At 53.4% G+C, this 10,702-nt stretch overlaps 1 protein-coding gene across 1 annotated transcript in view; it reads left to right on the forward strand.

Moving 5' to 3' along the window:
- Slc5a10 (solute carrier family 5 member 10) overlaps positions 1–10,702 on the forward strand; it is a 47,344-nt gene that overhangs the window by 36,264 nt on the left and 378 nt on the right. Inside the window, exons 10-14 of the mRNA XM_021177149.3 lie at positions 5,246–5,353; positions 7,590–7,740; positions 9,857–10,025; positions 10,113–10,328; positions 10,583–10,640. Coding sequence (XP_021032808.1) covers positions 5,246–5,353; positions 7,590–7,740; positions 9,857–10,025; positions 10,113–10,328; positions 10,583–10,640 — 702 coding nt within the window. The remainder of the gene's footprint in view (positions 1–5,245; positions 5,354–7,589; positions 7,741–9,856; positions 10,026–10,112; positions 10,329–10,582; positions 10,641–10,702) is intronic.

Below are 10,702 nucleotides of genomic sequence, written 5' to 3' on the forward strand. Positions count from 1 at the left end.
TTGCTGCCTCTAAGCCTCGTGGAAGTCTTCCTCTGCCCCCCAGTCCTGCTGGCGATCCTGGTCCATCTCTGGCCCGGTTCTGTCTTGCGGGTGGGATGCTCAGCTGTCCAGTTGTAGACGAAAGGTTGGGTCGTGGGCCGAGGCCCGGCTCCACCTCCAACTGCTTCCACACACTTGCTCTGCATGTGCACAGACCAGATACAGATTAGTCCTGAGCCCAACTGCTTGCTGGGATCCCACCTAGCAGAACCTGGTGCACCTCACATGCCTGAACCCTGCGCCAGAAAAGGATGGAGAGGACCAAGCTGTGCTCAGACGCAGCTCTTGGCTGTCCTCCAGTGATGGAGACCATTAGGTCCTTATCTGAGGGCAGGATGTCAGGTGCAGGTTGGCAAAGGGCTCCTTCCTGAAGCTTCTTGTTTCAGGACACCAGGCCAATACTGCCCTGTGTTTCTAGCCTACTTACCATCTCTGGGTCAGGATAGAGCTGGTTTGAGTCCCAGTGGACCCTGGCCTTGACCTAATGAGGACCGACTAATGGCAACATTGTACCCTCCAGACATGTCCTCACTGTTCATTTTCCTGTAAGGCCTCCTTGCCCTGCATTCACTGCTCTCAAAGCTTCAAAGCCTAGTTAGCACCCTTGGGGTCCTCATCACTGATCCCCAGACTCAAACCCTTCACCTCTAACCTCAAAGTCCTCATTCACATCAGGCCTTACACTGGGTGAACACTGTGGTTCATACCTGCTCTTGCTTGGCACTCTTGCCCGCCTCGGGCACCTGAGTCACCTCCTCACCTCCCATTCCCAAGGAGCAGAGAGGGACAGTGATGAGTGTGAGTCTTCTACCCTCAACAAAGATGTGCTGACCCTCAGTTTATCCTCTTGTTCTTACCACTGCGGAGTTCCCAGCCTCATTAAGGAACCTGGCCCTCTGGCTGGAAGGCTCCTTATCTGCTCCACTCTTGGTCAAGCCACAGGAAGCTGTAAAGAGTGAATGGGGAGGCTATTAGTTTTCTCCAGTTTCATCTGATATGACTGTCTTGGCCAGAAAATCCTTTGGGCCATCCACAGAGCTGCATCAGATCTCTGTGTGTGTGTGTGTGTGTGTGTGTGTGTGTGTGTGTGTGTGTGTGTGCTCAAGCTCGCACACACTGGGGAGAGGGGTATACAGCCTTGTCATTATGTATAGGTTTAGCAACCATTACCATCAAGATATGCACACCTCTAATCCCAGGACTTGGAATGCTTGGCAGGATTACAGAATTGCAGGCTGGAGGCCAACCAGAGCTAGCAGGATTGTGACACTGCAGAGCCCTTACTTATTAGAACTAAGCAGCCAGGTCCCCACCCCAACCTTGACAGCCATTTTCTATCTCCTAATCCCATGGAAATGGCAGCATCATTAGCAAATTTCCAGAGTGCGGTCTAGAGTTCTGGGCTGTCTTCTAGCCCCACCAACAATGTGAATGCCTTTCATGTGGCCAACACATGCTCATTATCCATTTGCATGTTTGTATAGGATATTATTGTGGTTACTTATTTATTTTGCAGTTCGAGGGATGAGGCCCAGCCTCTCATATGGTAAATAAGCACTCTATGCTCCAGTAGTCTTGTTGTGCTATGAATCCTGATGGCTTTTGTTGTCCTTGTTAGGGTTTCTATTGTGATGAAACACCATGGCCAATAGCAACTTGGAAATGAAAGGGTTTATTTTCCTTATACTTCCAGGTAACAGTCCCTCCTCCAGGAAAGTCAAGGTAGGAACTCAAGGCAAGAACCCAGAAGCTGGAATTGAAGCAGAGGCCATGGGGGTTCTACTTACTGTCTTACTTCACATGGCTTTCTCAGTCTACTCACTTAGAGAACCTAAGACCACCAGCCCAGGAGTGGCCCCACCCACAATGGGCTGGGCCCCCCCACATCAATCACTATTTTAAAAAATGTCCTGCAGGCTTGTCTACAGCTTGATCTTATGGAGACATTTTCTCAGTTAAGGTTCTCTCTCTCTCTCTCTCTCTCTCTCTCTCTCTCTCTCTCTCTCTCGCGAGCGCGCGCGCGCATCTCAGGTGTCTGCCTGCCTTCCGTATGTCCTCTTCACTGAGGGTCTGTTTGTAGCTTGGCTCGTTTCTGGATGGCTTCCTTTCCTGAGCCTCTAGCGCTCTTTGTGTATTGTAGATACAGAGTCTGCAGCACCTCTCATGGCACTGAACAAAGGGTTTCACTTCACCCGTGTTACCTGTCACACATCATGCTTTTGGTGTAGTGTCAAAGACCTTTTGATCTAGCCCCAGGAGTTTGATCTGTTGTTAGTATTCCGATCTGTGATACGTTTTGAGCTGGGTTTACAGAAAGTTTGATCGTTGAGGTTGGGTTTTTGTCATATCCAGGAAGAAACAGCCTTGAAGACATTAAAGAATTACTCAGTACTGTACAGCAAGGGTCTGGGAAAACCAGTGTCCTGGTGGAACCCATGTGCCTTTTCCCAGAACCTATGAGCGGAACAGCATCTGGGCAGGTTCCTCGAGATGGGCCAGGATGTACTAGGTGGAATGTAGCAATCATCTTGATTACCTTGAGAGGGTCATTCGACACACTTGGGCAGCATTTGCCATGTACTGGCTATGCTAGGCATGTGTGAAACCCAGGATTCTCTCAGGGACCTCATAGCCTTAGTGTGATGGGAAGCAAGGCTGACAGAAGTTTTATGGTTATTGGTGCTGATATTGCTACTAGACCTGGAGAAGCCAAACATCTGTGAGTTCAGAGGAATGAGCTTAAATCCCTTAGGCTTAGGAGGAGGGAAGGGTGATCCAAGGAATGGGAACAGCAGATGCAGAGGCTCAGAGATGTCCCTAAGAGCTTGGGTGCTGCCTGCTGTTGGGGAATGAAGGTAGTCAAGGGTCTGGCACAATCCCATCCTTGTGACCCCCTGTGGAGTATGGGGAAACGAAGTGGAAACTTGTGGTTTCTTTGGAAAGTCAGTTGTGTTGGGTGGTGTTTTGCTGGGGCAGACACGTGAAAGAGTGTTTTCGTGAAGAGGACACAGGTGAAAGGATGTTTTTGTTAAAGCAAACATATGAAAGGACACATGATGTCTGATGGGAAGGACACAAGAGACAGTGGATGACACTGGATGGGATTGGTATGCCTTACTATTGCTTATTGGTCATTGTTTGTTGGGACTTCATAGAGAGAAACACACCAAAACACTTCCAGTGGTGTGCTAGTCGCTTCTTGCTGCTTCTGAGGACTCGGGCCGATTGGCAGAGTAATGTAAGCTGATAAAGACTCATGGTTTTGCTAAGACAGACTCACGAGCTGAGGCAAGACCCATGGAGGTTAGATACGCAATGTTTGGAGGGAGTATAAATAGGACCCAACGGACAATGATGAGGGCTTTGGCTTGCTTGCATAGCTAGCTTTGCAACACTTCTTGGTCTCGATTCTTCGCTGATCTGTACTTCATTGAGAGAGAGACATAGTAAAGAACTTCTCCTGGTATCCCCGGTGGTCCTGGTTCCTCACTGTCTCCTGCTGACTCTGCTGAGGCCTGGCTGTCTCTGCTAGGTTGTGCTGCCACTGCTGATTGGTGTTTGCTGTCCCGACACTACCAATCTGGACTGCATTTGTATAGCGTTTGTGAGTGGGTTGAGCGGCCACTGCTGATTCCAGGGAACTGAACTGCCGATTTCCTGGCACTGCTGGGTGGTGGGGAGGTTAAAATGTTTATGAACCATTATTAAAATTAGGGTTGAGAAAAATTAAAGCTTACAGGGAAACCTCCCAAGATGATGCTCAGAACAAGTTTTGGGCAGACTGGTAGGTAGATGGAGCAGTGAAGAGATGACATCCTGTCTCCAGGAACCAAGCTGGACTTGACACTGGCCACAGGGAAGGAGGATACAGGGAGGGAGTTCCCAGCTCTGGTATGGCCCCCTGCAGGATGGACAGATGACCTGGTAAAGTTTGCAAGGATCCCCTGGCTGCAGAAGCCAGAACCCTTGCTGGCTCCAACTGCCCTAGAGGTGGCACTCTGGGAATCTATCAGCCTCTGCTGCCGTCCAGCCCAGGTATTCATAGGAAGAACTCGAGGGAGGAGTCTGAATCAGGCACAGGGAACTTGGGGGATCCCCTTACCTGGCTTTAAGAGTCATTATGTGCTGGGATGCTGTTTCTTCCTCCCGGGAGGGTTGGGTTCTCCAGTGGCAGAACCAGCAGGGCTGGGCCAGGATGCAAATCTATGAGTCCCAGGCCCATGAGGCCTCAGGAGCCTTCCACAGGGTCCCAAGCTCTCTTCTGGGACCATCTGTGTGTCTCAGGCAACTGTTTCTTCTTCAGTGCTATAAAGCACCCCAGGTGAGGAGGTGGGAGAGAGTACCTGAACTATGTGGGGCTTGTCCTGAGAACCTTTCTCCCTTTTCCTCCTTAGTCTGTCCTCCCTCCTCCATTGTCCCTCCTCCCTCCTCTGTTCTCCCTCCTCCCCCCTCCCTCCTCTCACTTGCTCATTCTTTCATTCAGCAAAAGTTCAGACTATCTCCTCTGGGCCCAGCCCTGGGCTGGGCGATGCCTGGAACTTGAGATGATTCAAAACTGGTGTCTACCCTGGGGTGCTCCAGCACTGGTGAGGAAGGAGGCGTAGTAAACAAACGAGAGGAACTGATCTTGGGCCTCAGGAGCTCTAGGCAGGTGGACAGGTGGGAGCAGTCAGAGAAGAAGCAGGAGATAAACAAAGGTGGCCATGGGTGTTAATGGGTCAGTGGCATGCAGGGGGGGAAAGCCTGTGTCTGCAGAGATATGGAGGCATTCAAGTGCAGGGTGTGTACTAAAAAGCACAAGCAGGTAAGAGGGTCCGGGAGCTGGGGTGCTAGACAGAAGCAATGGGTGATGTGTTGCCCCATGATGTGCAGGTGTTCCCTCTCCTGCCTCTGCTTCCACTTTAAGGAGGGTGTAGAGGCACCAAGCACCAGCACAGGGTCACAGCTAAAGCACAGCACCAGGACCCCCTGGCTTGGGGCTGGGAAGAGGAAGCAAGAAGAGGGCCAGCAACGGAGGCAGCAGCAGGGAGGATATCCAGGGGCCTGAGCCCCAGGGACTAGCTCTGGGAAACTGAGGCAGAGTCTGAGGGGCCACTAAGCCAGCTCAGGCTAGCCTGGTGTGCATGTGTGTGTGTGTGTGTGTGTGTGTGTGTATGTGTGTGCGCGCGGACACGTGTGCGCAACACACAGGTATTATTTCTCACAGACGATGTGGGCTGCGTGGTACCATCCGAGTGTCTGCGAGCCTGTGGGGCTGAGGTTGGCTGCTCCAACATTGCCTACCCGAAGCTGGTCATGGAGCTGATGCCCGTAGGTGAGTGACTATCTCATGGACAGATGAAAGGTCCTGGTGAGTGAGGGTTGGAGCTGTAGGGTCCGCCCTGCATCCTGCACGAGTCCCTGTGCCATCCAATCGGCACAGACAGAAGTGCCCAGAAGTAAAGGCCCAGGCTTCCCATGTCAGCTCTTTCTTCTTTCTCAGACTGCTTGGCTGGGCGCTTCTTCATTTAAAGATGGGGAACTTGGGGATGGAGGGATGGCTTGGTGGTTGAGAAGATTCTCGTGCAGGAGGATCAGGTTTGGTTTCCAACATTCATATGGAGACTTCTCTGTAGCTCCAGCTCCAGTGGACCAGACCTTCCTTCTCTGCTGGCCTCCAGGAGCTCCTGTACATGCAGATGACACATACACCCATGCAAGAAAGTGTACATACACATAGAAGAAACCAATCTTTGTTCTTTTACCCTTCTTCCCTTCTCCCTCTTGCTCTGGCCCTGCTCCTCGCCTCTGCCCCTGCTCACTGTGGGCCCCGCTTGCTCCAGCTCATAGTTTTGTTTGTTTGTTTGTTTGTCTGTCATTATGGATGGTTGATTGGCACCATGTGGTTGCTGGAATTTGAACTCATGACCTCCAGAAGAGCAGTCAGTGCTCTTCACCGCTGAGCCATCTCTCCAGCCCAGAAACCAATCTGAGAACAAGAAGGGCTAGAGATGTGAAGTGACCTACCAAGAAAGGCTGCCTACTGCCTTGTCGTGATCTCTTTATGAACTCCTCATGAGGAAGCTGAGGCCCAGGATGACATACAAACTGAAGTCCACTGCTCACTCCTTTGAGATCAGGAGTCCAGGACCCTCAGCACCCATATTTACAAGAGTGAGCTCCCCAAAGATTACAGTTGCTAGTAAGAAGAGCCATGGGCAGGTTTTGGCTTTTCCCCATGGTTCCTTGTGGTAACCAAGCTAATCAAGTTTTGGGTAGTGAATTCCCCAGCCAAGGAGGTGTGCAAGCAGAAGCAACAGTCTAGGGCTGGGGGAAGTCTCACCCTAAGTGCAGATCTCTGAGCCCTGCAGTCTTGACTCATCTGGATGCTAAGATTCTTCCCTCCCTCCCTCCCTCCCTCCCTCCCTCCCTCCTTCCTTCCTTTCCACAGGGCCAACCCCATATGTGGATACACACACCAGGGAATAGACCTTGGCTCTTGCTGTGTGCCAGTGGAGTTATGTAGAGCAGGCCACTTCTCTGCTTGTAGCCTGATGTCCTCATGTGTAAATTGGGGGTAATGAGTCTACCCACCTTAAGAGTTGTTGCCAGGATTAAGCCTAATGACACAAGGACACTGCCTGGCATGGGGCCCAACCATCCCATGGACTCCCAACTCAGGCTTCCTGCTTCCCCTTCCATACTGAGCCAAGGACTGAGCCTAGCCCTGACATACACTTGTTGGGTCTCTAAACCCTTTCTAGGCCTTGAGCTCCTTGTCTGAGAAATGGGTATAATAAATACCAAGTCAAACCAGTCCCTATACACTAAGGAGTCAGGATAGGAAAATGTTGGGGGAACCATGGCTTAACTCACTTTCCTTTGGGCCCCATCCTAGTCAGCCTGAGGATGCCTGGAAGCCACACTGCAGAACTGACCTCAAGCTGGACTACCACCCTTTTCTAGGAGTGGAAGGTAGAGCAAGGAGTCTGTCTGCTAAAGAGGAGGGAACACATAGGAGGTGACCAAACTGAGCACCACAGCACTGAGTGTTCTGAGCCCTTTCGAGCCGTAAATCCCAAAATGCTGCCTTGCCTGGCTAGAGACCTCTCACTCACAGGAAATAGTAGGGTGGATTTCTTATGCCTTCCCTCAACCAAGGCTCTTTCCCAGAGACAAGAAGTAATCCGCCATGCCTGCTGGAACTTGCTGTGTACAGGAAGTGGTGACTGTCTGTCCAGGTGTGGCCTCTAGCACAGGGTCCCATGCTTGCTTCCCCTGACCCTGAAGCTGCCCCTTAGGCTCCCCACTCTCAGGCAGGTTGGATGTTCCCTCCAGTGAAGCTGGGGCAAGAAAAGTGGTTTGTCAGCTCAGGATCTGCAGGAGGTAGACACCAGAACTGAGAGCAGCCCAAGCACTGGGTAATTACTTCCAGGCTCCACCGCCCTTTCAGAAGTCTCCCACAGCCCTGCCACTGGCTGCCCCTTGAGTCCTGATCACTTCCAGTCTCCTCAGCTTGCCTCTCTCCCTGCAGCGCAGGGTCACAGTGGGGGGCTCTGTTCTGCCCTCAGGTCTTCGAGGGCTGATGATCGCAGTAATGATGGCTGCTCTCCTGTCATCCCTGACCTCCATCTTCAACAGCAGCAGCACGCTCTTCACCATGGACATCTGGAGGCAGCTTCGGCCCAGCGCGGGGGAGCGGGAGTTGCTGCTGGTGGGACGGTATGGGTGAGGCAGGAAGGGGCTCCCCCAGGACCGCTATCTGCCTGTGGGGGTCCTCACCAGGCTTGGGTTTTGAAGGATACATAGGAGTCAGCTTCCCCCAACTACACCAGGGATCTTTCTGAGCCTTCTGGTTTGCTCAAGTACCTTATATGGAACCCAGAGCTAATCCTCAAACTGGCCACACCCAGGCCACAAGGGTGCCCCTGTCTCAGGCTCTGAGGACCTGCCACTTCCTCCTGCCACTCACTTTTAACTTACTCAGCCCACCTATGGCCTTTGCTACGAGTCCTGTCCCACTGTGCTCCACCACCACCAAATAACTCCCTCCAATATGTCCAAATGGACCCCTGCAAGACACTTCCACCCTACCCCTGTGCTTGGCCTGTGTGTGGTAGGACAAGCCGGGGCAATGGAGAGTGGGCACCTAGTGTGCCAGCTCCTTTCCCACTAATGAAGACTTCCTCCTGAAGCCTGGCTGCCAGGCCTGGGGCAGGGGCTCTCCCAGTAGTTGCCCTGCGATGCAAAGCAGTCAGCTTCAGTGAGAAGAGCCCTGTTGGGGCATGCCTGGGAGCCAGGGTGTCATGAGCTCATCTGCAGGCAGGGAGCCTCTGGCTTTTATAGCCGTTCTGGCTCTTATCTACCAGATCTGGTCCCATGACTTCTGACCACCTGTTTGCTCCGGCTTCTCTGCAGCTGCTGTGTGACCAGAGGCTAGTCCTTCTGAGACAGCTTTTTCCTTGAAAGAAATCCCTTCAGATTCCCATCTCTTAGGCCTTGAATCTGAACATCTCCCTGTCCTGTCCCACAGTGGGTCCTCTGGCCTGGGACTGTAGTAGCCCTCATGCCTCCTGTCTCCCTGGTCTCCCAGAGGCTGGCTCTTCATAGCACTTACTGTAAGTAGAGGAGCTGTCAGGGGTAACCGAGTCAGGGTGTTGTGAACGGACAGTGGTGCCCCTCTTCTTTCCTTCCCTCCCTGCTGCTACATCCTGTCTCTTTTCTTAGTTCTATGTCCAGCTGGACAATATGGAAGACTCAGAGCCCCCTCCTCTCCAACACACACTGCACCAGCCACCTAGGAGAGATTGGATGTGAAAGCACCCCTGGAGGCTGCTTTAGGAAGTGGCTGCCGCCTCCTCATCCAGGGGCTTGCTTGGTTTGAAGGATGGACTGCAGTGAGAACACAAGGCCCAGGAACTGCGCAGCAGGCTGGAGGGTGGAGGGCGTGTCAGTGGGGGCAGCCTGGCTTTGAAGAGGCTGCGCCCAGCTGTATGCAGGTCTAAGGGTTAATTAGCCTCAATCAAAGCAGCAGCACCTCCTGCTGCCACTCTCTGCCCCCCAGCCTGGCCAGATGCAAAGTGGGAAGGTGGGGGGTGAGGGTGCGTGGGTGGGTGGGGAACCCCACCCGCCTACCAGCACACAATTCCTCAGTCCTGCATGGTGCCTGGGCACGGGCTTCGCCCACCACCGTACTTCTGGGTGAATTCAGCTAGGTGGGACTCCAGCACTAGCAGGGTGGTGCAAACTTCAAGGCCTTAGGGTTCATTCAAGGCCTCCAGACCCACACTCCCCTGGGTTTTCCTCAGGCGTGGGACCGGGACCGGTAGGAGGGGTAGGTTGCTATTTGCAAAGTCAACTCCAGGAGCCTCCCGCAAGGCCTTTGGAGGAGGAAGGGAGGAGGGAAGGGCCCGCGCGGGGCCGCTATTGGGTAGATTGGGGTCACCCACCAAGGAAGGACTGAGGGCAGAGAGCCAAGGATATGTTGGCTGGGATGGTGCGGTTTCTGCCAAGAAGTCAGAAGGTCTGTGAGTGTTCTAAGTCCCACCAGGCTGGCTCAGATGCGAGGGCCACTGTGCCATTCACCGTCCCCAAATGCCTGGCGAGCTCAGGAAAACACTGCCGGACCCAAGCATGCGCATGCCTGTAGATGTGGCACACACAGCGGAGAAGGCAGGAACAGAGCTGAATGACTGGCAGGGAATTATGTTAGGAAAAGGAGCAAGAGCTCGTGGTTCTTAGTGGCCTGTGCTGAAATGGGCAGAGGGGTCCAAGAGGCAGTTTTTTTTGGGGGGGGGCGGTGAAGAACTGAGGCAGGGCTGGCCTCTGCCACCTGCAGGCTGGTCATCGTGGTACTCATCGGTGTGAGCGTAGCCTGGATCCCGGTCCTGCAGGGCTCTAACAGTGGTCAGCTTTTCATCTACATGCAGTCAGTGACCAGCTCGCTGGCGCCCCCTGTCACCGCCATCTTCATCCTGGGCATCTTCTGGAGGAGGGCCAATGAACAGGTGGGTGGCACAGACAGATCCGGTGGGATTCCCTTAAGGGTACCCCACAAGTCCTTTGAGATCTTCCTCTGTCTCTCCTTTCCCCAGGGGGCCTTCTGGGGCCTGATGGCCGGGCTGGTGGTGGGTGCCCTGAGGCTGGTCCTGGAATTCCTGTACCCGGAGCCCCCGTGCGGCCAAATCGATACCCGGCCAGCCCCCCTCCGCAGCCTACATTACTTGCACTTTGCCATTGCCCTCTTCCTCCTCACCTGTGCTGTGATGGCCGCTGGGAGCCTACTGAGCCCGCCCCCTCAGCAAAGACAGGTGAGGCAGTCCCATCTCCTGACCCCAGTTACCACAGGCCCCATTCCTGACCTGTCTCTGATAGATTCCTGACGGACTCTGTTCACATCCAGATCTCTGCCCCTTTCTGATGCCAGGTACCCCCACGGTTGATTCCTAACCCTTGCTGGCCCAGACCTTCGTCTTTGTTTGAACTAAGCTTCCTTCTTTAACTGACCCGCATCTTCTCTGGGGCTGCTCTCTCCATCTACACCTCTCACGCCCTTTCTCTGCAGATTGAAAACCTCACCTGGTGGACTCTGGCTCCAAACTGGTCCTTAAGAACTAAAACAGGTAAGTGGGTAACCCAGCAATTGCTCCTCACCCTTCCCCAGGCTGGGGCTGGAGGTATGGGC

The sequence above is a fragment of the Mus caroli genome, unplaced genomic scaffold, assembly GCF_978045245.1.
Source record: "Mus caroli unplaced genomic scaffold, Mus_caroli_1 scaffold_13, whole genome shotgun sequence".
NCBI classification, from domain to species: Eukaryota; Metazoa; Chordata; class Mammalia; order Rodentia; family Muridae; genus Mus; species Mus caroli.